The sequence below is a fragment of the Triturus cristatus genome, chromosome 2_2 (assembly GCF_964204655.1).
Source record: "Triturus cristatus chromosome 2_2, aTriCri1.1, whole genome shotgun sequence".
Classification (NCBI taxonomy): domain Eukaryota; kingdom Metazoa; phylum Chordata; class Amphibia; order Caudata; family Salamandridae; genus Triturus; species Triturus cristatus.
In genome coordinates this window covers 354,563,130-354,589,829 of record NC_140582.1, presented here as the reverse complement: position 1 = coordinate 354,589,829, position 26,700 = coordinate 354,563,130, and the positions used below count along the sequence as shown (strand labels likewise).

Genomic DNA, 26,700 nt, shown 5'->3' with positions numbered 1-26,700 from the left:
GTGTCCTGGGTGATTTATCCTTATCCAGCAGGGAAGCTGGCAGGCTTTTGCCCCCCCAGTCCTGGTCACAGGCAGAAGTCTTGCAGAGCTCATATGAATACAGCAATCCACAATTCTGTATGGGAGGATTCCTCTCCTCCTTCTGTCTTCACCAGGCAGACCTGGGCTTCCCAAAATGAAGCCCAGGGTCCTCCATACCATGTGCCTGGCAGGCACATTACTCGCGGTAATCTCAGTACACTTACTGTTCAGCACTAATACCTCTTTGCATTGTACCCTTATGTGTCCTCATGCATTCAGTACGCACACTCTGTCTGTGTGCACAGTTCAGCACTGAAACTTTCCCATCTTGAATCAGGGTGTGTTATTTCAACACGCACTGCCAGCACACACACTCACTATGTACACGCTGCACCACTCTTAACCCTTTATGTATTGTACTTCACACAAACACACATACACCCAGCACACGTTTTATCCCCACATGCACTGCATCACACTACATCTCTCAGGTAATGTATTCCTCTCAGGCATACATACACCCAGTACATGTACTAACCACGCATGCACTGCATAGTACTGCTCCATCCTTGCATGGCACCCTCTCCGGGCACACAGGCAATCAACGCAGAGCCGCTACTCCGCCACATTTACCTGATGTAGGCCAAGAGTGAGTTAAGCACACAGTAGCAGAACTTTTTAAAAAGGTGAGTGAGCCTGTAGGCCTCACTCCAGTGACAGAGTAAAAAGGCCCTCTTCACTACTACTGATCATTACACGGTATGGTTCTACCAGAGTGTTTGTGCTGCGTAACTCTTTGTTGAGGTGGTAGACTTCCACCACTATCAGGGCAACACTTTGGGCAGTGCTCCCGGTCCAACAAGACTGCAATCTGTCAGACAGGCCTATGTCATGGCTCGCATGATCTGTGTCCGCCTATGACCAATGATAAATATTGCATTAGGGTTCTAGACAAAAGTACAGCTGGGCACTCAGGGCAGGGGTATACATCTCATACTATACAGAGGACTTTGCTGTAAATACTTGGGGAACCTGAGAGAGAGAAGTCTGCACCCATTCCTTTTGTTGTGCACAATTCTGAATACTATTTATCTTGCTTGTTTCTTTCCATTCAACACAAATGTAACTATCAAGGTGATGTGCATGCATTCCTAACCTGGTGCATTACCTAAAACAAAGACAGGAGGCAAGTCACACAAACGTAAAGTGCTATTTGCTGCTTTTTAAATGAATGAAAATAAAGTACATGCCAAATGGCGGAATGATCGGCTGCTATATTTTTAGGATCTGCTGAGGGGACTGGTAAAGAAATGCACAAACATATTTAATAATTACAAGGACTCTGAGAGATCACTTGAGTATATATATAAAAAGGTGTGCGGAAGAGAGGGGGACACCAAGGGGAAATGTAAAGGACCTGACCAAGTTTGAAGTTGTTAAGCTAATGCAGTCCAATGTAAAGTGGAGGGGGAAAAATATATCTCTGTACTGTTTGTAAAACTCACTATCTGGCATGCTGTAGGAAGCTGGCTTTTTATGTGGGGGTGCCAATGTAAGCGCAGACGACCCTTATTGGTTTACAGAGCTTAAATTAATAATCCCTAGTAGCAGTGTGGTCTAACAGCCTAGGCTTATCAGAAGGTAGTGTTAAGCATTTATTGTAGACAGAGAGTCAATAAATGAGGCACACACTCACAAAGGAGATCCAAGACCAATTTAGAAAAAAAACCCACAGATTTTTATATAATTTTAGACATCAAGATCATCGGGTAAGTACTTCCTGAGAAAGTATTTTTACAGTAAAGCAAAATTATAGCAAAATAATCGTGTTTGAGGTATGAGCTTCAAACGTGGTAATGTGATTCTATAGGAGAAACATACACTGCATAGCTACACATTTGCGAACGTTTTTCAGGGGTACCTATAGGGACTTAAGGTGCTTAGGGGTCATGGTCCAAGAAACCACCAATATTCCAGGTTTACCTGCCCTGGTGAGTCCGGGAAAAGAAGTGCAGGTCGCGTTGGTAGCCTTGAGTGCTTTGCGGTAAAGTAAATGGCAAAGGTACCTGCAAAAGAAAGGCTGCAAGTGGGGACAAGTCTGGCAGAACCCAATGGGGGCACAGGGACACTGTTGGTGTCCGTGAACCCGGCTGGGGAGAGCGGTTGCAAAGGTGTTTTGAACGGCGGGCACTGTAGTAAGAAGGTCTTACTTGGCTTTGGTGACCTAGAGAGGAAGAGAAAACAGGACAGCTGAGACACTCTTGGTGCTGGCCCCGGTGATCCTGAACTCCCTGTCGGCAGGTTGGCTTTGGCGTCGGTGGTGTATAGACTGGACACACAAGCCTTGGTTGCAGCAAATGCTCCAGGACCCAGGGTATTGGTGTTGGGCAACTCGTGGAGGGCCTGGCATCTCCAGACTCAGCAGGGAGACGGATCTGACGTCCTGGAGCAGCAAAGACTTCTTCCTGGTGAGATGCTCACTCGGTAGACCCAATTGTCAGCAAGTCAAGGTACAGGGCAAATGCGGTCAGTGCCTGCAGGGGGATGGCTCCTATACCCCAAGGGAGATGCTGCTTGGTTTTTGAAGTGCTGGGCAGTCCTCCACAGGCTTGGGGAAAGTCCTCGGTTCTCGCGGTGACATCTCTCATTGATCCTTCTTCGGTTCCCAAGTAGACAAATCTGAATTCCTGGTTTCAGTTCGACCCCCAAATACTGAATTTAGGGGAATGCAGGGTAGAAGCCAATGGGCTACTTACCACTGGGGTGACTACACCCCTATAGGACTGCTTTAAGTGGAGAGTGGGCCTAATCCTGACAGAGATCCTAGTTTCACTGAAAACAAGATAGTGAATGTCCACTTCAAGTGGCTCACCTTAGGGGTGTGCCCAGCCTGTGTTACACGCCTTCTGACTAGCCAGTTTTCCCGCCTGCTCTCTAGCCAAATGAGCATGGGGTGGAATTCTTCAGGACTGGGGGATGCCAGGGTCGCATATCAAAGGTGGCAGTGGATTTGGAGCCTCTGGTCCAGATATGCTAAAACACTAGCCATCCTGCTGAAGGAGGTGTGAACACCCTACTTCGGTGCAGGCATGGTTTCGAGCCTCTGAAAGCATGGGCTCTCACCTTCAAGGGGAGTGAAACTTGTCTGTGGTGGAAGGCTGGACGATACCAGTCAGCCAGCACACTAGAGGCCTCTGGGTGCATGTTGTCATAAATCCGATACTGGCATCAGAATGGATTTATCAAGATCAGGTGTTTGATACCAAGCACTATAGGTTTCAGTGAAGCCATCGTGTAGCTGGGGAACTCGTAATGACCAGTGCCCAGAACATGCCGTTATGATGGCTTCCCTGCTCACTTGTAATATCTAGTAACTGAACTAGACATCACAGGGGCATATCTGCTCATGAAGAAGTACTATAATTCACTCTGCCTTAGGGCTATAAGGCCTGCTGTAGGGGTGACATAAATACTACAGGCAGAGTCTGTCTATTTTCAAAAATGGCTTGCCCATTTCACACAGCCTGCAATGGCAGTCTGTGTGCGGTCTTTGTGGGGGTCCCTTTGGGTGGCACAATATATGCTGCAGCTCATAGGGATCCTAAGTACCCATGCCCTGGGCAATATAGGTATCATTTACCAGGGTGCTAAAGTCCTTGCCAATTGGGTTAAAATTGAACATGTGTCTTGTTTTTAGAGAAAGAGCTCTGGCACTGGGGCCTGGTCAGCAAGGTCCTAGTGCACTACCAATCAACATAATCAGTACCAGTGAGAAAAAAAGTGAGGTTGATCATGTCAAAGAGGCCACCTTAATGCACATGCGCAGCTAAAACATTGTCACTGCCGGAATGTTCTGAAAACTCAATAAAAGTCTTAAACAAAAAGAAAATATATTTAATACTAAATGAGGTTTTGCATTTGACTTTCAGTATGTCTGTAACTGCTCTGCGAAGACAGAGGGGGAAGCAAGGGCTTTACTGCTATGATTGATTTATGTCACAGTTTACAGGGTCAACTGAGTTTGCTTCCAAGCACTGGCTGGTTAACCGAAGAACAGTGCAATTGGTTTAGGACTCATGGAAAAGAAGGTGTCTTGATGGCATCACTTAAATGGTGATGACTGCCCTCCCATGAACCTTTGTAATAAACAATATGTCAAGTTTTTATGTGATCAAGGAATCTGATTTAAAGCAGAGCCCCTTTTGTTCAACCCAAATATGTAAATAAAACCTATGTCCTATTAAGAAATAAAGTTGTTGCCTGCCGATAAAGGCAACTAGGCCTACCCAGTCTCCCCTCTACCTGACTTTTCTTGACACAGAGATAATACTTTGGCTTAAACTAGCACGTGTATTACAGTTATGTAATTATTCCTCTAGTGGGATTTTTTATTAGATTCACTATTTTTTCCAAATTGACTGGTCCATTTATCAATTCCCTTGTCATGAAAACATACTGGCTAGCCTTTCGATGTTCATGACCTGCTCCTTCACCTGTCTCGTTCCCTTATTTCAAGTCCATACCTCCAATATTTTCTATGGGAGGGTGTTGCAGTGTACCAGCGGTTGTCCTTGTGTAGTGCTGGACTTACTGCAAAAGTTACTATAAAAGTGCAGTTTGAGAATACCAAAAACTAGAAAACTTACTCCAAAGTGTAAGCTACCTTTACGGATCAGGCCCATACATACATACTCTATAAATTCAAGATTCAAAATGAACAGCATCCACTCTCTCGCTTTCTTTGAATCTCTGAAGAAACTAATTGCATGAAGAAACTGTCTGATCAGAGCTTCCTTCATTGGCTCATAGATCATCTGTCCAAAAACATGCATTCTCCCAGTCGCTGCAATTCCTTCTATGGGGGAGAAACCCATAAAAATGACTGGTGTAAAAACATCATTTAAAGTCTGCACTCTACAAGCAATCTCAAAAATCACAAATCATTCCAAAACATACATGTGCACAAGCTCTTTTTGAATCTTGGCAGGTAATCCTGCGAAGTCAGAGGGGAAGTCACCTTTACCAGATGTAGCTTTCTCTTCTGCCATCCTGAGTTTCTCTCTCTAAAGCTATCCTCTCTTTCTTCAATTCTCGAGCCTTCTTTTCCTGTTAAGATGAAGGCAGTACTCTACTGGTAAGGAAAAGCACCTCGGACAGGTCAGTCGCTGACTCGTGTGGTTGTTTGTTACTAATCCTTGGAGTAGAGTGGCTATATCTATCTCCCACTTCTGACTTCAGACAGTGGAGTCCTGTGTCATGCTGCTGGAGCCCCAGCCATAGGCTACGGGAGTTGGTGAGTCTGGCATACAGACATGATGAGCTGAGTGGATGGAAAAGGAGAGAGGGAGTATTGAGACGAGTAAGGACTTCACTAGCAACATCATTTGACATTTGCCCATAATGAGTGAAACTGAAGTGCCAGAGGGAGAGCACTAGACATGTAAAATAAGGTGCTACACGCGATGCTTACAAGGGAAAACCAGCAAAGATGCAATAATGTCATTTTCCAGACTAACTGCATCAAAACAGAATCTAGCAGCCAGGTGCAAGAACCCTGCCCTACTGGTGCATGCAGGTGCTTTTAACTATGGAACTTACTTTTTTTCACAGGTTTAAAAATAGCCAAATGATTTTACATTAAGAATATAAAATGGAGTCCATTGAAATTTCTGTGAATCCTCCCTTTAAAGAATAAAGATGACTTGAAGATGACCGAGCAGTAAACAGAAATGAACAAAGCATTAACACCAACTGTGTGGTTAACAATCATACAGACAAGGCAACTGTACTTGAAAGGTTTGCGTATTATCAGCTGCGAGCGGTGCTGCGCGCTCGCTATGCCACGCTCCCGGTGGCGCCTCCTACGTTACAGGTTCTTGAAAGCTTTATTGGGAACCCATACCCACGCAAGTTGATAACCAGATTGTACTCGGAGATGCAAGTCCCTGCGGAGCGACAGGTTTGGGAGGCCACCTGGGCGTAGCCATAACTGAAGAGCAGTGGAGTTTCTGAGGCGAGTACACTGTCACCCAAATATAGGCTGCACTTGATACATTTTAAATTTCTTCATATACTATACCAGACGCCAGAACGAATTTTAAAACTAGGATTAATAGAAGATGCACGATGTCTGCTGCTCTGATCTCTGCGCAAGTTCTCTTCACTTGACGTGGGCATGCCCTGGTATAGATCGGTACTGGGAGTCAGTCTTCAATGCTATTGACGAGATGACGGGCCTGCAATTAGGGCGCACACCCCTTGTTGAACTCCTGGGCTATGTTAAAGATGTCCCACCGGAGTCCCAGAAGCTGACCTTCCTTCTGCTATTACCAGGCAAGCTGCAGGTGGCGATGTGCTGGGGCCGCCACCGACTCCCCCAGTTGGAGGACTGGCTCAGAGATGCAGCACATTGCTAGGACCAGCTGGAGCTATACTGGGACTTGATGACAATTAGATCGCGCCCCAGGGATTCACTAGTGTGTTACTGTCACCTGTGAATTTCTGTCTGTCTGGACATGAAACTGGACATTGTATGTAGAAACGGAGGTTGATTATACATGTATGGAATTGTTTGCACTGCCTGATACAACGCTGCCTTGTTAAGCTTTATTAAAAAATTCATAAATAAAGTAAAAAAAAAAAAATCGCCAGCCAGCGACATTTGGGGTCCTTTTCAGGCCTACATGAGGCAGCGCAGAGCGGTGGGATCGAGTACCTCCATATGGTCACGGCGTGAAAAGGAGGCCCTATCCCCTCCTGTATGAGTGTTGACTTTTAAAAGCAAACTGCCAGGCAGAGGGTCTCTATTGGGGCACTAACTTGGTCACAGGGTATCTAGATGCTCTCTCAATAACACCTGCATGTCATGTCTGTATCCTGTGGCAGCCTCTTGTCTTTCTCCCCTGCCCCCTCTTCTTTCTCTCTGTCTGTCCCTCTCTTACATTTCTTCCTCTGTTTGAAACGAGCTTATATGTGGAATTGTTAACTACGGATGTTTAAAAGGAAGCAATCCATTTAATTTCTTTGCCATTTTGTAGCTCTTTTAGTTTTTTTTATTGAAAATCCACTGTATTGAACCATTAAATACAGACAAATCATAAATCAAAATACAGTAATAAATAAGTATCAATTCATTCCATTACCCAGGAGAATAGTTTCAGCAGATCAAATGATCAAGCATAGCCCCCCATATATACATACCCATCTTTCGCTTTCTTGGCTCTTTAACAGAGTACAAACTGAACTCCAGGTTAAATGTATTATAAGACCTAGCGCGCCACATTTCAAAAGAAGGTGCCTCAGGATGGAGTTATTGTGGATGCTATACACAACCGTGCTACCGCCATAGCAATAAAAATGAGATACCTAAATTTATATGTCGGCATCCCTTGCAGTAGATCTTCCCCAGTCCCGAGTAACATTATAGAGGCCGAAATTTTTATAGCTATTCCAGTAACCTCTGATAAAAACCTCTCGATATGTTGTATAAACACAGCCAAATTAATACATGAATAAAAAATATGAGAGATATTAGCGTCATCCGCGCCACATCGGAAACATTTCCCCTCATACGCATCCCTCCCATTTCTTCATCTTTGCAGGAGTGTGGTGAAAATTAAATACTGTTTTATAATGCTGTGTTTTTTAAGTTCGCAGCCATTCGAATTTTTTCTGCGATATCGATCGAATTTTCTAAGGAGACAAAATTGCGCTCCTAGGGAATCCCCCCATTTAAGGTTATGTTTCTCTAAGTCATCCACTTTAGAAGCTTGTAACACTTTATAGAGAACCCCAATTCTTTCCTCAGATCTGATAGCTTCAACTATCTTGCGTTGTTTTAGCGTTGTAACATGTTCACTTAAAAAATCACGTATCTGAAGGTATTTAAAAAATTTACTTTTGGGAAGCCGATACTTATCCGCTAAGTTTGAGAAGGAGGAGTAAAGCCCCCCTAGCCTCCACAAAATGCCCCAGTTGCATAATACCAGAAAGTCTCCACTTCCCCACCACATGATCATGAAATATCGATAGGAGAATCCCAGCTGCGGACATAGGTGTATAAAGTGAGAGCCCCTTAATCTGCAGATTCTTTCGCACGGTCTTCCAAACCTTATACGCTGAACCCAAGATTTTAAAGCGAGTTCTTTTATAGTAGCTGCCCTCAATTATTTTAAACAAACATTTTTTGGCCTCAGTCCCTAGCACCATCTGATAAATTGATGGGGCCTCAGTGAGGTTATCCACTTCTTCTCCAGTCAACAATAGTTGTATATTTGCTAGAATACAAGCATAACAATATAATGCGAAATCAGGGACTGACCACCCCCCTCTGTACCGCAGAAGAGTCATAAATCGTACCGCTCTGCGTGGTTTCACCGGGGCCCACAAGAATCTAGAACAAAGTGATTGAAGCTGTTCTAATTGCAGCGGAGGTATTTCCAAAGGTACTGATCTAAAAAGTATAACACTTTCGGCAAAATGTTCATTTTAAGAACATTAGCTCTGCCTACCAAAGACAAATAAAGACATTCCCATCTCTCAAGGGCTTGTTTAATATTTCCAGTGATGGCCCCCCAATTGACATCGACCAGCTCTTTCAGACACACCCGTATCTTGATGCCCAGACAAGTGACCTCGCTAACAGCTCGAGTCATTATCCATAATTTGGTTAGTACAAAGAATCTGGATTTTAGACGTATTAAGCTTATAGCCGGACAGAAGTCCAAGTTCATGTGCCAGATGTTCAACTTCGGGTAGCGCCATCACTGGATCAGATGTTACAATAGCTATGTCATCCACATTTGTGAAGACACAGAACTGATCCTGTCCCACCATAAACGGTCTTATCCTGGCACTTCTCTTGCGCATATCCAGGAAAGGATTAATATACAGCACAAACAAGAGCGGGAAGCAGGGGCACCCCTGCCGGGTACCTGTAGAAATCTAAACTGGTTTAGATGTTAATCCCACAGAACAGATCCTAGCCACAGGAGAGCAAAATAAAACCTGCAAAGCCTGGACATACCCCTGAGGAAACCCCATCGACAGCAGGATCCCCCAGAGAAAGTCCCACGAAACGTGGTCGAACGCCTTCTGACTTTTAAAAGTGAACTGCCAGGCAGAGGGTCTATATTGGGGCACTAACTGGGTCACAGGGTATCTAGATCCTCTCTCAATGACACCTGCATGCCATGTCAGTATCCTGTGGCAGCCTCTTGTCTTTCTCCCCTGCTCCCTCTTCTTTCTCTCGGTCTGTCCCTCTCTTACATTCCTTCTGCTGTTTGAAACAAGCGGATATGTGGAATTGTTAACTACAGATATGTGAAAAAAGGACACAATTGATGTAATTTCTTTGCCATTTTGTAGCTTTTGATATTCATATGCTGAAAGTGAAATGTAAGCTAGTACCTGAAAATCTTCTATTGTTCTTGTAAGATTTTCTTGCATTCCTAATAAAGAAAATACTGAAAAGATTCACAAGACCTTCATATTGATTGAAATTGGGTTTTCAGAGCCACAGCCATTCCAAGCTACTCAGACAAAAAAACGTGGACAGAGGACGGGTGTCCTGGGACCTGTGGTAAAGATGACGTGTGAAACAAGGTTGTTGATTTCCCAGATCTATACTGAGCAACCAAAGAAAGACAGCATGATTTATTCAGCAACAAGAAAGAAGGAGGGAAGGGACATGCTGGCACATGCATCAAGCAAAAATCACCTCGCAAAAATACTGAATCGCTAAAATCTCCCGTTAGCGAGTGGCAAACAACGAATCCCAATGCATCAACACCAATAGCGAAAAAATAAAGAATCGCTAAAATAATCCCCGTTAGAAAAAAGAATCGCTAAAAAAACCCAGTGAAAATAAAGAATCGCAAAATAAAGAATCGACAATACCGAAAATACAAATAGCGCCTGGCATTAGCGATTCGCAAATAAAGAATCGCAAAAGAATGCATCAAAAATCGCAAATACCGATAATCTCCAAAGTCGCTATTTAGCATGAGCAGATTAAGGGGAATCAGAACCAGGAGGTAAAGTTGCAGAAAAAAAAAAAAGGGATCCTGAAGAGTGGCTTCCGGATCTTACATAAGACTGGTGGTGCTTTGCAATATAAACCAGACACCTGCTGCAGGATTGTAGCAGTATGTGCCATGCTGCACAACATTGCAACCAGAAGGGGGATACCCATAGTGGTGGACAGAAATGACAACTATCGGGATGATCAACCACCCGCACAACACCGACAGTCACACGTTCCAAACACAGCTTAAGGTCAAAGGAGGCGGACATACATCACACAACATCATTTCAGAGCCAGGTAAGAATGAGGCATGACGATATCATTAGGAGTGCTACTGTTTACTTCACATGAGCACTTATGTAAGTAATGTTACATTAACATGCTAATTACAGTTCCACCACACTTTGTGTGCAAAAACATCACCGTTGGCATCACGGGAGTGCAATGGCAAAATTAAAGCGGCCCATGGTTACCCCACCATGGTCAGGGATGCAGGACCGAATGTCTAGTGGCGCTTCCCACGAACCCCCAGCCTCCTATCGCGTGTCTCCTCCACCTCACCACGCTGTGTCTCTGTGGCTGTGGAGCAGCGCGAACTGCGCCTCCTGGTGCAGGTCTCCAGCACCGACACGCTGCTCACACTGGACGCGGCCTCACTGCCCTCCTCCCCTCCCAAGTTGCTGCCACTGAATGTCCCTGACTGCAAGTGTTCCACTGCAGTGGTCACCTGGCCTAAGGCCTTTGCCACGTCCCCATAGAAATAGCCGAGGTCCACCTGCAGTGACACGAGCGGCGGGATAAAACAGCAGTGCTATTGCAGAGCTTTGTGATGGCCCTGGTCGATGCAGTGGTACGGAGCAAGTTCTGCCTATGCCTCCTGCGCTCGCTGTGTTGTCCTGCTCGGATGGCACGGGTGAGCTCCTGGAGGTTCTGACTTATGTCCCTATTGCCCTCTGCCACAACTGTGGTCATGTGCCGCACAGCGTCTGTTAGAGTGCACATGTGTTTTGCGAGTTTAGTAATATTGAGGTTCATTGTCCCCATATGTCTCCCCTGCAGGCGCTGAACACGCAGCATCTGGGCCTCGACACCACCATAGATGTTCCTTGGCTGGTCGCCTCCCTCGGCAGTACTGCGCATGGGCCTGCGCCGCTGTGTGACTCTGCCATGTGCTGGTGGTGGGGCTGGCGGTGTGACACGTGTCTGACTTTGGCCACTTGTGGGTGCTGCACTCGGGTCTGCATCCATCACCTGCAGGGAGGCGACATGTGCCCTGCGTCTTGGTGGTATTGTCGCTGGTGGTGGTGGTGGTGGTATTGCCGCTGGTGGTGGTGGGGATTGACCTTCCTGCGGAGTGTCGCCATCGGTATCTGCCGGTGTCTCGGAGATGACGAGGCGCTCACTGTCATCAGAATCCCCAGGAGATGCATCTGTGTGTGAAACAGTGCATTGTTAGTTTATTTTGTGACTACATCTGTTTGTCATTATGCATTTATTTCCTACAATGAATTACATGATTTGACACTCTGTTGGCCCTGTACTGCTGGTGTAATTTATTGTGCATTGGTGACTATACATGCACACTTGGCTGACATGACTACAACTCCCATGATGCATTACTAATGTGAGGGCATATGTGTTATGCACTTCTCCCTGCACACTGTGATTGACCTGGGGGGATGGGGATGGGTATGCAATACGCAGCGTATGGGCGCAGGCATGCATCTTACCTTGTTCTGTGGTAGCTGCGCCGGAGGTGTCCATCTGGGTTACTCCGACGACTGCCTCTGGCTCAATGGTCACCTCAACGAGCTCCTCCAGGGCAGTGTTGGCAGGTACTGTGGATGCCCCCCCTCCTGTGCCAGCTGCCTCCTTGACCCTTTCGGCAATGCGTTCCTTTGCCCTCTTCCTGAGGTCATACCACCTCTTCTTTAGGTCGTCGATGCTGCGGTGCGTCACTCCTACAGCATTCACCCTTTCCCTGATGCAAAGCCAAATCTTCCTCTTCTCAGCTTCGGGCACCTTGAGTGACAGCTTCCCAAACAGCTTGTCATGCTTGCTGCTCACCCCCTCGATCAAGTGCTCAAGTTCCCTGTCAGAGAACTTTCTCTTCCTCTTCCTGGGCGTGTCTGAAGTGGCAGGTGCATCCTTGTCCATCCTGGATAAAGGTAGGGTGGATGGTTTCAGAGGGTGAAGTCTCTTGCCTCAGCCTGTATGCTCTGCTTCCTCCTGTGAGCTCCTCAGGGCAGTGAATGAGGGATGGGCTGGTTGACTTCCTGGTTGTGATGTCATCAGCCCGCTTTTTGTGCGACCCGTTTTTAGCAAACTCCCTATTTCCGAACTCGCTAATACCGAATTCGGTAATACCAAATTCGGTAATGCTAATCTTTTTTTCAAGGAGTCGCTATTGAGTTTTCGGTAAATATTAGCGATTTTTAAGGAAACGCTAAGATATACCAAATCTGTTCATGCATTCCGAAATCCGATTCCTTATTAGCGATTCTTTATTTTTCGCTATTAAGGAATCGCTTTTCAGAATGTTGATGCATGTGCACCATGGTTTGCTGCTTTCGAATATGATGTTGCCACTAAGTGTGAGCTCTATACTTTATAGGCAAAAACATATGATCACACTCAAGTAAAAGAATGGGTTTCCGGGAAATGTTAAAAACCGGATTCACAATAAGAATCCATAAATGTTTGGGAAAAAGCATTGAAAATTGTATACATTTTAGTCTTGTTTGATACAGTGTTGAAGATGATGGTTTATATAATAAAAGTTGCAAAAATAGTAAATAGCGAAGGATTCAACTCGAGCCATGCTGTGGTCAGTCCTGGTTGCTGGACGACTAAATAAGCGTCTTTGAGGCCCTTGGGGGTCTACAAATGAATAGTTCCTTGGAAGGTGGGGGGCTTGGTGAGGGCATTGTGCATTTGAAAACTGGCCTGCGTTCAGCGGTTGAAGTGCATTAAAAAAAGAAAGGAACTGTGATGCTGTGCACAATGGGGTCGGGACGAGTAAGAGTGGGGATGGGATCAAAGGGGTGGAAAAAAAAACAAAATATTCTGTAACTCTTTTTGGTCTTTCACCTTCAGGTATGTACATATAAAATAACACTCAGCTTCAATGTAAAATAAATGCAACTTAAGTTAATCAGTGGTAAATGCACTATAGTAGTTTATGAGACCTCTATTAGAGGTCTGTGTCTGTAACCAGAGAGTCACAGAATTGAATCCTGGTTGGAGCAGTGGTGAATAGTTAGGGGCGTAACACACAACGCAGGGGCCTGAGTTATGGACCTTTAAAAAGCACACACCTCACAGCTCAGCTGGTAACTCCTTTCTGAAACACTCCAAAATAATAAATCTGTGTCATTAGGAAGCGTAAATAAGCAGGCACCCAGGCAAGAAGGCTTGTTTAGCTGTCTGCCTGCCTTCGGCTTCACAGCATATAAGACTCCCCGCCTTACACTGCAGCTGAAGCATTTCAGCTCTTGGAATTAACTGCCCTAGGATGGTTAACTTTTCACAGAAAGTAGGGGAACTGTTTTCCTTAAATTAAAAAAATATCGGAACATGTGCCTCTCCGATCCAAAATGTTTACTAAAACAAAAAGGTTGTAAAAAAAGTTCTGCATGCGTACTCCTTTCTGAAAGAATACACTTGTACTTTTCTACCAATATTTAGCCTGACATCTCCAGTACAACAATGCTTGGTTAGGCAAACTAAAAAATACACTGACCAACCTATAGAGAGAGAAACAGAGCAAAGAATTAGGACTACTTTCAACATAAACATAATTTTCTTTGTATCTGTCTGACTGCCTGTTGGTTTGTATATGTATTAATCCGTCATTTTTGTGAAAATCAAAAAAAAAAGCCAGCCTGACAAAAACAGGATGATAAAATTTCATTTTAGAGAAAAGTCAACCGACTAAATAACGGTTACATTAAATTGTTGCTTAGATAGGAATTTACCTTGAAAAAATGAAAGACAAGAAGCATTTGGCAAAACAGGAACAATTGGTTTAATTGAATGCAGCGGCTGGGAGAATAGGCAAAAGAGTCTGGGTCTGAAGACGGTCTCAAAGCACATTGATTTTGGCCGTCATTTTATATGATACATTAAGTCATAAAACAGTTGTACATTCCTTTGTAGACATAAATTCAGGCCTAGTCACGGGATCATAAATCTGGTCTTTTGATAAGAAGTGCAGGTGGGCCTCGATCTTGCGTGGATACAATGCAGGGCCAATGGTTACTTCTCCAGATTTCCAGCATGGGGAGAGCATGATCACTGCGTGCAATGTGCATGTTGTGTTATGATTGGTTGTGTGTTTCCAGCTTAGTGTGGCATCTGACTTTCTGGTGTTATTGGGAACAAACGGCCCCTCCGGCCAGCCGTGTTTTATTGGGGCCAATCTCCTGAGACCGTTGTGGTGTTGGTGCCTATCTGTGGGTCGGTTTGGGTTTTCCTGTTTGTGCGTTTGTCTAAGGGTTACATGTCCCCCCTCATCTGTGATCTGTCAATCAGTTGCGTCAGGCTTAGATCGCAGGGCCTGTCTAACCACGTATTTCTGACTTGGGGTTGTGGGGAAGGTTATATTGGGTGAATTCAACAACGAAGATGCACTTTCATTATTATACGCACATATATCATGGTGTACATCCACATCGTATTTATCAGTATCAACATTCCCCCTCTAGTTGAATTTTCAACAAAATAATTTACCCCATATCTCATTACAGTCACATTATTCGAGGTCTGCTGTGTATCTGTTGTGTCCATTACTAATTCCGTAGTTACTTGCATTCTACCTAGCTTGAGGACTGTGTTTTTACAGCAGAAAACCCCCACTTGTAGGAAACCACACAAAGACAGCACAAATAGAGAAATGGGAAGCAATGACAGGCACAGTTTGGTCACCCATTGGGTGAACCAGGAAAATAAGTATATAAACCAGTTCTGCTCAGGGGCACCTTCATGTTAGCTTGTAGAAGATGCAATGCTTGGATGGCAAAAGCCAATGTTCCATTATCCATGTTGTTTGCCAGGGCTAAAAGTACAGCAAGAAGCACCAATCTTGGCATACACCCCACCCTCCATAGAGGTCATCAAGTCCTTCACACATCGTTGTTGAATCACCATAAGGCGGATGGCTCTAAGTTCTTCCTTGATAGCGTTTAGGCCGAGCTCAGTATATCTGATCATCTTTAGCATTTCCTACCTAGTTATTTGTAACCAGCGGGCGTTCCCTTTGTTTGAAAGGTGAAGAAGGGTATGGACCCTCCTGAATTTACTTGAGTATCAGAAGACAGACTGAATTCTTCCGGAATGTCCTTTTACTGAGCCCAACCAAAGTAATCTGCAGTTTTTTTCTCTTGAACCTGATGAAATAGAGTTGTTTTCCTATGTAGCGGGTGTTGGAACAATTCGGAGAGATCTTCTCCAAAGATGACGTGCTTCAGGGTGTGTATGGTTACGATTGTGCAGAGGCCTCGCTATCCAGGGACAAGTTCAGTGTAGGCAAACTCGCCACACTGCCAGTAAGTATCCATCAACACTAAGGTGCCCTATTGCATATCTGGTACGTGCAGTATTGCTTCACAATTCTCGGTTGTACCGAGATGGATCGTTCCTTTGCCTCTGAAACAAAGAATACAGTGTAAGTTTCTGTACAATTAGGAGTTGCCCCTTCCATTCTAGCCATGTGTACCCATCTATCTCAGAGTCCCAGAATTCCTGACACAGGGTATCTTTGCTGGCAATCAACCGCTCCCTTCTAGACTCATGTCTCTTTTTATCAACACTGTGAATGGCCCTACACTGGATCTCCATGTTTGGGGTCCACTTGTTATTAAAGAATACTGTCCCAGATATGCTAAGGGCCACCCTGGGTGGCTAAGGACCACAGACAGAGGCAGGAGCAGATATGTTTGTGCACTGGTCTTGCTACCTCCAAGAACCTATTCTCTGGAAAATCTTGGGGCCAAACAGGATTTTCCTCATGGTGCCCAGCCTTTGCATCTAGTCTAGCACAGTTTGAATGTTGCAGTGAAGAGGTGTAACACTGTGGGGTTGGTTTCATTCTGGGTTATGTTTAACACTACTCTATGGGGTTCTTCTCTAATGGGTTGTATCTTGGCCCTAATCCTACATAGGTGCAGGTGGATGAGACATTTAGCTTTTTCCGGAGTATGTCCTGTGATAGGTCAAGTCTGTCTGAGCCCACGGTGTGGGACATAGCATGACCTAGCTGACATCTGGGCCCCCACGGTCATGTATTGTGCAAGAGTGGCGGTGTAGTGCGTGTGGAATACTAGCATTTGGTTCAGTGTAAGTGTGGTGGTAGAGGTCTCTATGGAAGCGCTTTAGAAATGTCAAGTTAGGCTTCATGTGACGAGGCAAAGTCCTCGCTGCAGATGGATGCAGACACACCCATGCTAAGCAGATAATATACAAAGGTGCAATAATACATACGTTTAGGAACATTGCAGGTCTTGGGATGATGTCTGGAGGGGTAGACAGCAGCTTTCTGGCGTCCGGGGGTGTCTTTGCTTGGCACAGTGTAAAGAGTATGTAATCAAACAATTGTCTGTAAATAATAGTCCGTGATCCTTTTGGCTTGAACCCTTGGGCCTCTTTGGGACTTTGAAGATTGCAGCTGAAGAGGTGGTGGGCTGAAGTAACGGTGGTGCATGTAAGGATCAATTGCAGACCTGTATAAGAGCTGTGGGCTGTAGGTTAGCTTTTTAGAACAGCATCATTATTCGGCCTCAGAAGTTCCTGTGCCTGTCCGTTTGGGCATTTCTGGGCATCCATTTGGCACAATCTTTAGCAAACTACTGGATGGGGAGGCGCTTTGGTCGTAATTTTTAAGAATCCGTGAGTGTCTGGTCATGGGTCGCCTGAATTTTGTTTTGTAGATTGTTTGGTCTTTCGGCAGAACAGAGGTGAGCGTTTTAGTGGGGTGATCTTCGTTGGTGTGTGGATGACTCTTTTTACTTAACTATTGCTTTATGGGCATTGTCGGCCCTTTAATACACTACTTTCCCTAACGTGTGTGTGTAGCTTTATCGGTGCGGATGGTACCTTTTGACCTACACATGAGTGATGCGCCGTGAAAGGAAAAGGCTGTGTGTAAATATTCTGAGGTTGTGGATAATTGCAACATATCCTAAGGACACATGTATGCACCTCTGGTCTCTGCACATGGTGTGCAACAAGGTTTTCTGTAATGGAGCTGGGGGTTGTTGACTACGCCCTGTTTCTGGGAGGTTTGTTTCTGGGCTGCTTTTTGCAGGTCGTTGGACGCCTTACTAGGTCTATTGTAGTGTGGGTTTTATTGTGGCATATCGGTGGGGGTTGAGAGTCTGCTCTGTGGCCCTAGTGTGATTCAAATGTGGCAATGACTGGGATCGGGCCTATTGCTCCCTTGAACGATGTTTATGAGGCCCTCCGTATCACATTCAACAAGCTGTGAGCGGTGGTGAGCATATCCGTGCACCTTCTGCAGGGGCTGTGATGGTCATCTACAGAACCCCTTTCCATCCCATCGCCCCCTCTACCTCGGATCCAGGATGCTTTGGGTCTAGTGCCCTCAGCAGGAATCAGGGACATCCTATCCAGTGACACGCAACTCCTGTTGTTTTGTTGGGACATGAGCGATGAACAGATTTTGAATGTTTGGAAGTATTAGGGGAGAGGAGACAGAATGTCCTGCTTACGACGGGAGTCAGGTGCTCGACTCGGGCCTGTTGTGCTGCGAGCAACGAACTGAGATGGCTGATTGCCCTGGTGAATTTCCCTACTGACTTGGTGCCAAAATTGTGCGTGGACTACGGCATTCTATGGGGAACACCATAATCGCATTTGAGCGGAAAACCTGGTTCCGGCACTGTACTATCGCCTCAATTTCGAACTGAAAGGGGGCCTCCACTAGCTGGTGGCCTAAAAATACTGAGAAATGGTGTCCTTTCGACCTAGTCTAAGGAACCCATCCCAATTGGGCTTGGACACTGGGAACGCCCTGCCCCCTCGTCAGATTGCCCTCCCCCAGGTGCGTGGCCAGCTAACCCTGTCCTGGGAGACAAGCAGCAAATGGAGTATTTTAGCGTGGATTCCCATCGAGCAAACATACGAAAGCCCTGAGTTTTTCCTGGATGCAAGTAAAGGCTTGAGATTTCTCCTAATGCTGTATCTCTTCATTGCTGTGGTGAGTTTTGTGACATGGGTATGTAGTGGATGCGTCATTTTGGGGGTTTGGATTTACTGCATATATGGATAGAGTGATTGCATGATGGCATTGCCTCCCCAGACGGTCACCCCTCCCTGCCGTGGCTGTGGCCCGGTGCTTGCTGGGCTGGGTTCCCTACTTGCTACAGTTGCCATGTGTTTGGCCAACCACCTGGTCCTTGTTGCCATAGTGTGTTTGCTGACTGACTTCCTTGTGGCTGAATGTGCTGCGTGCTTGGGCTGATCTGGGCTTGGCGGTTGGGGATTTTGCTGGGACTGGCCCAGACCTATTGATCTTTGCTCATGATAAGCTTTCAGGCGGCATCGGTCGGCCATGTGGCCCATTCTGTGATAGTAGTAGCACTCTCAGAGGTCTGGCTGCTGCAAGCCTTCCTGACCTCTGCTGCTAGGACTAGCTGGAAACCCTCTGGGGTTCGGCGGTGTAGTTCCTCTCAAGACTGGTGCCATTTGCGCGATTGCTCGCAAAAGTTATTGCCCGCTAAATATCTGGTACATATTTCCCCCACAATCAGAGTAGTATTTAAGTTTGTTTAAAAGACTTGTTCGATTAGAAGTGTACTAGCCCTTAAAAAATTCCCAACCCATCATGGCGTTGCCATTAAACCATATGCAAACTAGGTTCCCCACACAGGCTAAAAAGCTGGATAAATTTTGCCATGAATGACGCACACACACACACACACCAGAACGCAAGCATGCATTCCCCTGGCCAGAGGGGGGAACCTATGACACCTACATAAAAGAAAACACACAAGGACACACATTCGTACCAAGCATGTAGGTCAGGAAAAGACTAAAAAAGAGGCACTGTTAGATCTATGGGCCATCTTCAATGTGGCCCTGACCTACAATCCTTTCCCAGAATCAGCAAGCAAGGCGTCTGCACCTCCACCACAGTACACCTGCACAGAGGCGCTCTCTTTGATGCAGGCCACACCAGCCATTCCTGCACTACGTTACACCAACCCGCCAGTCAAGGGGGCTGGAGACCGCACCACCGGGTAGCGAGGCACTAGACATAGGGCTGGGAGGTTGCCTCACTGGCTAACCCAAGAGACTTCCGCCTCACCCCAGTTCGGTGCTAGAATCCCCCCGAAGCTCGACATACTATCCGCTGCATTTAGCCCACAAAACATTAACTCCATGTGGGGCTGGGAACCTCAGAGTGGTTATAAACAGTAACACGACTAACGATAGCGAGGAAGATCAACCCCAGGATCTGACAGCGAGGGTGAAGTTGCAGGGATAGTCACGTCAGAAACCGACAGGACACCCAAAGACACACACACACTACCGCCCACACCAGATTCCCTGAGGAGGACCCCGTGGTCACGTTGATGATAAACAGGACACCTTACCACTTTCTACTAGACACGAGGGCGATAAGGTCATGCCTACGAGAGGGAACAGTCCCCCTAACAAAAGGCACTGCCACCGTACAAGGGGTCTCGGGCATGGTGCCAGGGATCCCCTTAACAGAACCCTCAAGCAGGACATAGGGAGGAAAAAGGTGAAGGAACAGTTGTTGTACTTTTCCTCCTCCCCGGCTAATATCTTGGGACGAGAATTAATGACCAAACTGATAATGTCGATCCAGTTTGCTGAGGACGGGCAAAAGCCTGCTCCTCCTCTGGAGTCCCCCTTCAGGGAACCAACCAGCAATATACTATAACGTCACATGGACGCCAGCCAAGGTGGCTCTGGCAAGTTGGATCCCTCCTGGAGTATTCAGGGAATCTCCTCGAGCTATGCAAATTAGCTCAGTTGTGGGAATGTCGCACACACCACCAAAAAGATGAAGACTTTGTTAGCCAGTAAAGAACACGAGGGGCAAGAAATCCCAGACCTCAACTTGTCCATGCTTGCCAAGGCCCCCGACGCTAGGTGGGGAGCTGGCACAAGGCACATAGGGGCAATGGCAGTGACAAACAGGTCGCACATACCCCCAGGATTACGAAGCTCAGTCTCTGTCGCCCCTCTGGCACCGCTCCAAATGGGGAAGTGATGCAGAACAGGTTGCCCAGCACTATGCGGTGCTCTCCCCGTGCCCAAACCCCAACCAATTGCTGCCTGCGAAACAGTCCACAGTAAAAGCAAACCAGGATCTAGCAGGACTCCATCAGTGACAGGGAGACCAAAGGGAGTGAGGCAGATATTGAAACTCATCCTGCTCAGAAAACATGTAGCAAGCCCCCACAATTCTTATAAAGCCCAGCACAAGTAAATTAACTAGAGAAAATGTAGTACGTTCTACACTTTGAGTACAGTACAACTCAGATAAAACTGCGAGTTACCACACCCTTTTGTTTCACAAAATAATTGTTGTCAATAACAATACTGTGGCAATATCCAGAATGATGCTACACTACACTGCAAACAGTTCGATGTGGCACATGCTGCAACCTGTGGATGTCAGTACTATGCTGGTTTAGTACTTACCAGAGTATCCCTCCAGCTCCTTAAGTTTGGCCTCGTTGACATCTGTAGCAATAACCGTAGCTCCTTCTCTCGCAAATGCCTTAAAAATAAAAATATAATTAAGAAATGGAGTACTTAGAACTATATACAGTCTCAACCTCAACCATGTTCACCAGGGCCAGACTGGCCTTTATTCAACCGGGCATTTACCCGGTGGGCTGAAGCCCGCTGGCACTTTCCCCCAGCTCCCTAAGCTCAGAGGCTAATTGCAGCAGGCCTGGGAAGGCTTCAAGAGCGAGAGAATGAGCGGGATGGAGGGAGTAAGTAGAGAGCATGCGACCAGAGAAGGGGAAGAGAGAGAGGTGAGGAGGAAGAGAAAAGATGATGGAAAGAGAGCCAGGGAGATAGGAAACGAAGGGAGCAGGGCTGGTTTAAATATTATTGCCAGGGATGCTTATGGTTCCCAAAGTTTGGCCCTGCTGTGCACCCTTCACATCTTCCTATTTTGAAGGTATTTATTTACTAATGAATGGGATGTGATCCCACACATATTTAGGGCCTCCTTAAAAATTATAACGAAATATTCTACATGCTAAAATCAGGGTCAATAGTGATGGTGTAAGACCAAAGTAAGGTAGACAAGAACAATTTATTTTTCGTCCACATGCTTTGGTTAGCTTAAATGCTTTACATTTAACACCCAGTGACGCCATCATAAGGCAGAATAAAATGGGGGCTCCTGTTGTGGCATATTGTGGAAGGAGGAACATTGACACAATGTTCAACATCTAACCTCTACTGTCATTGTGGGAGGGATTGTTGATGTATGAACTACTTTGGAAGAGTATTTTTTTTTTTAGATGTTTGCAGTCAGGAAAAGAAAACTGGGTTAAATTTGGATTCTTTGCATTTCGACTGTCGCCCTAAGGAGGACAAAAGAAATTGTTTAATTCAGACAAGTTGCACTCCGTGGACTAGCTCCCGGCAGGCCCAGCCTTAGGCATTGGCGAGCTGGCCAAAAGCCCAGAGCACTTAATTTCAGAGGGGCGCACGGAGCTTACCTACGGAACTTCATTATTATTTGTTTTTGTTCCAGGCCATCAGTGCCTGTTCTTTATCTCCATGCGCTCCATAAATGACGCTGCTCCTTCCCAAGAGGGGAAAATGATGAGAAAGAGCACTTTCTTTTGCAGAGGTCGGCTCTTGGTCTAAGTCCTGAACTTTTTCATATGGGGATCTCTCTTCTATCAAGTAAACAAGATTTACTTTATCAGTCACGTTACTACATTTCCAAATACCATTATGACAAATGTGATGAAATTATAGCTGCTAGAACATCAGAGAGGTTTATGTCTCACTGTCCGTGTAACATAGTTCACCAGCATTAGCAGTTCCACGCCGGTAGGTTAGTGACATAGCCAAGAGCTAAAGTGCAGGTCTAGGCAGGCTCTAAGAAAGTTCTGCATGCCACTGACTTCAAAGGAGCGGCTGCGGGTTCCTTTTGGAGGCAGAGTTGGCCAAGTTCTCTGCTGATTATCAAAAAACGCAAGAAGCATTAATAAAAATAGTATTAATAACCACACTTCAGACACAGTTTTGCCTTCTATGTACGTTCTTAACAGCAGCTGTTACTATCGCCCAGTTTCATAGCACTGAATTTACCAACATGTCAAGGGTAGAATGCTAATATGGCCTAGTCTGGATTCGATCTCGTGATCTCCAAAACGCAATAGTGAGTGTTTAACTCACTAATCCTTTTTGCAGGCAAAAAGATTTTCAAATAAATCAATCATAACATTTGTAAAGCGCCCTACATACCCATGAGGGTCTCAAGGCACTGGGGAGTAGGGAATGCTGCTACTGCTCAAAAAGCCAGGTCTTGAGGAGTCTTCTGAAGGACAGCAGGTCTTGGGTCTGCCGTAGGTGAATGGGAAGGGTGTTCCAGGTCTTGACGGCGAGGTGGGTGAACGATCTGCCGCCGGAGGTCGCTCTTCGGATGCCGGGGACTGTGGCAAGGGCGAGGGCGGCGGAGCGGAGCTGGCGGGTGGGGGTGTAGAAGCTGAGTCGGCTGTTGAGGTACGCTGGTCCGGTGTTGTGGAGTGCCTTATGTGCGTGGGTGAGGAGCTTGAAGGTTATCCTCTTGTTGACGGGGATCCAGTGCATGTCTCTCAGGTGGGGTGTGATGTAGCTGCGGCGAGGGATGTCGAGGATCAGGCATGCAGAGGCGTTCTGGATGCGTTGAAGCCGTTTCAAGAGTTTGGCCGAGGCGCCTACGTAGAGGGCGCTTCCGTAGTCCAACCTGCTGCTGATGAGGGCCTGGGTGACCGTTCTTCTCATTTCAGTGGGGATCCACCTGTAGATCTTGCGGAGCATGCGGAGGGTGTTGAAGCAGGAGGAAGAATCGGCGTTGACCTGCTTGGTCATGGAGAGGGTGGAGTAGAGGATAACCCCTAGGTTGCGTACGTGGTCGTGGGTATTGGAGCTGTTCCCAGTACGGTCGGCCACCAGGAGTCATTCCAGTAGTGCAGCCAAGACTTTGCCCTTTTCATTTGTGGGTTTATACGATCTGTTAGACATGACAGCCATGGGAGGGTCTTCCCCCAACTTTTGCCCACATAAGTGTGTTGCCCACATAAGTAGCCCCCTAACCATGCCTCAGGCCTGCCATGGCAGGGCCTGCATGTGCAGGTCCTTGTCACTATGACTTGGCAGGTAAAATTACTTCCAAGCCCTAAACTCCCCCTTTTATTACATATAAGTGACCTCTAAGGACGACCTGTGGCAACCCAATGGCAGAGTGCTATGTAAGCAAAGGGAAGGACATGTGCTTATATGTTTTACATGTCCTGGTAGTGAAAACAACCTATTTCGTTTTTCACTACGGTGAGGCCTACTCCCCTCATAGGTCAGCATTGGGAATTCCCTTACGAGCTTCTAAGTGGTAATTCCTAATCCCAGGGGAGTTGCTTTATCATGTTTGGCATGAGTGAAATAGTAGTGATAAATGAGCTTTGCTGGTAAGGTTGTATTTAACACTACTAATGCAGAAAAACACTTTCAGAGAGTGGGCTTTTTTCTGCTCTTAACTTTGCTTTATGTGACCTACAGCCCGTAACAAACATAAAACATAACATGTGTATTTGTAAAGCGCATGTTCACCCAGAGGTAACTTGGCGCTAAATAACAGATGTTTATTGTTACCCAACTCAATGGTACTAATTTTATCGACCTCAGATGGATGAAAGGCTGAGTGGACCCGCCGGGATTTGAACCTGTGACTAGGAGGTCGAACACAGGCTCCTGCAGTGGATGCATTGGTCCACTGACCCTCCAATACCCATCTGGATGGGGAGACAGATCCCATTTGTGCATTCCTCCCTGACAGCCGCAAATCCAAGAAGGCCAGGGGTGGTAGAACACCCCTCTTCAAAAATCTGCATTTCGATGGTCGGCCTAGGCTGACGGAAGGAAATGGGGCTCACACCGGGTTATTAGGGAGTAATGATCTGGCCCCACACAAATGGTTGCTGATCTCCATAGATAACCTGGCAGACAGGATTGGCTTGAAAGGGGTGCTCATGCACTTCAAAATCACTCTTTGAAGTTTCTCCCCACATCAAAGGCACATTTAGGTATAAGTACTGGGTTCCTGACCCTCCCAAATCAGACACTTCTGGACCTACAGCGCTGTCAGAAGAACTGCGGTGCTGCTCAAAGGACTCAACTAGACTGTTTTTCTGCATTGACTGCTTTCCTGCTTGTTGCCCTCCTGCCTACTGCTCTCTGACTCTGGTGGAAGGAGAGCTGGACTCAACCTTTCCCACCAAAGTGATCTCCAAGTGCTTGTTAACTTGTCTCCTGTTTCTGAAGTCTCAGGGACACATAAGACTTAGTGGAATATTGCTGGTGTTGCTGGACTCTGCTTTCTGTGAGTCCTACCCTTGCCTGAGGTCCCCCCTCCAAGTTCTGGGCCTCAGAATTGGTTTCTGCAGCTGAGTTTCTGCCAAATCCGATGCGCAAAGCCGTCAAGCCTCGCCACACAGCTGGCAGCTCTTGGAACTGACACCGGACGACGTGAAGCCTCGCCGCACAGCCAATTGGAATAGACGCTGCGCAACACAAAGCCTCGCCGCATAGACTGTGCCCCACGATCCAAGGTACTGTGTTCAGCTGGCCCAAGTGGGTCCCTGTAGCCGGCCTGCACTCCATTGTGTTGGCCTGAACTTTGGATTTGCACCGATCCCTAGTGATCTGAAGTAACCTTTTAGAGCTACCAGCTTCTAAAAGCTTTATTGCATTTTTTTCTACAACATTCAAAAGCTTGACTTCTACTTGATGGATTTTGATAGTTTTGGTCTTGTTTTACTCAGATAAATATTCTCTATTTTCCTAAACTGTTGTGGAGTCTTTTGTGGTGTTTTTACTGTGTTGTTGTATGCGTTTTTCAAAAATAATTTACATGCTGCCTTCTAAGTTAAGCCTGCCTGCTCTGTGCCAAGCTACCTGGGGGTGACCACAGGATAATTTGGGATTGTGTTGTGACTTACCCTGGCTAGGAATGCGGTCCCTACTTGGACAGGGTGCACTCATCTGCCAACTAGAGACCTGACTTCTAACAAGATCTAACAAAGGTCACAGAATTATGTTTATGTTGAACAGGGCTGTGTCACTGCCGTTGCCTCGCAAGGAACGTTTTATAAAATAGTTCTTCAAGGTCTGACTTTATTCCGACATTGATAAAAAAGGATAAAGTGGTTTACTGAATTTTATTTAAGAGTTTTCCAGATTGCGAACCATAACATAATCATGTTTTTAAGTGAGGAAATAAAGAGCGCTTGAAATGTAAAAATAGAAGTGCAGGTGCTCTGTACCAGAGTACCTTCTTGTTTCTGAAAAGTGCTGTTAGTCTCCAATTAAAAATATTACATCACTCTGAGAAGTGCCAGTATTCTCCCTCTCAAAATAATAAAGTGCCGGTACTCAATATATAGTAAACATATCAAAGTGTTGAAAAAAAATAGTCAAATGACGCTATTCAATCAAAAGGCAGTTGGCAATTATAAGTGCGGCACATGTTCCATTTGTCCCAATTGCATAGAAACAAAAAATAGGAACTTTAATGGCAAAAGTCTAACAGCTACAACTCTAAATATTTGTAGGAGCAAGAACGTGGTTTACCTGCTGGTCTGCCCCTGCGGATTGGGATATGTAGGGGAGACGAGCAGGGAACTACGTGTCAGTCTATTGGAACATAAATCAGCCCTAAAAAACAAAAAAGAAAATGCACCCTTAACTGAGCACTATCAACAAAAGAACCACGAGTGTAACCAATTTAGCTGGTTCATTTTGGAGAAAATTAGCGTTAGTAGAAGAGGAGGAAATGTGGATGTGATTAGAAAACACGTGAACAATGGTACATGTGTTTTTTAAATACCATAGTTAAAGGTCTAAAGTCTAGAGAAGAATGGATGAAATTGATCTCTAATCAATAACATCCATAATAGCAATATGATACAACCAACTATGCCCCATTTTTAGGAAAATGAGGCAGTCTATAACAGGACTAACCTCTCTGAAATTTCTGATGGAAATATGCCATCAATAATGCCCCGCCTAGGGGGGCAGAAAGCCCATTAGAAACCAGGGATTTTTTTTTATTGATGTTGGGGCTGCCCAAAATGGGCATGAAAATGCCCCAACCCCCAGTGAAATTCCAGTCTTTATGCCCCCACGCGGGGTAATAGCCCCTATTCTGCCCCCTTGGGGGGGGGGGGGTCGGGGGAGAAAGCCCACTAGAAACCAGGGATTTTTTTTTTTTTGATGTTGGGGTGGGGGCTGCCCGAAAAGTGCAAGGCAATGCCCCCACCCTGAGAAATATCAGTCTTTCTGCCCCCCCCAGGGAGGCGGACGGAGGCAGTAGCCCCCAATCTGCCCCTCGGAGGGGCAGAAAGCCCAATAGAAACCAGGATTTTTATTTTTTT

General features: G+C 46.0%; 1 protein-coding gene across 2 annotated transcripts in view; it reads right to left on the bottom strand.

The window, feature by feature from the left end:
• The window catches only part of BDH2 (3-hydroxybutyrate dehydrogenase 2), a 147,970-nt gene that overhangs the window by 58,486 nt on the left and 62,784 nt on the right, over positions 1 to 26,700 (bottom strand). For both annotated transcript variants that reach the window (XM_085641423.1, XM_085641424.1), the window contains exon 3: positions 20,741 to 20,819. In XM_085641423.1, coding sequence (XP_085497549.1) covers positions 20,741 to 20,819 — 79 coding nt within the window. The remainder of the gene's footprint in view (positions 1 to 20,740; positions 20,820 to 26,700) is intronic.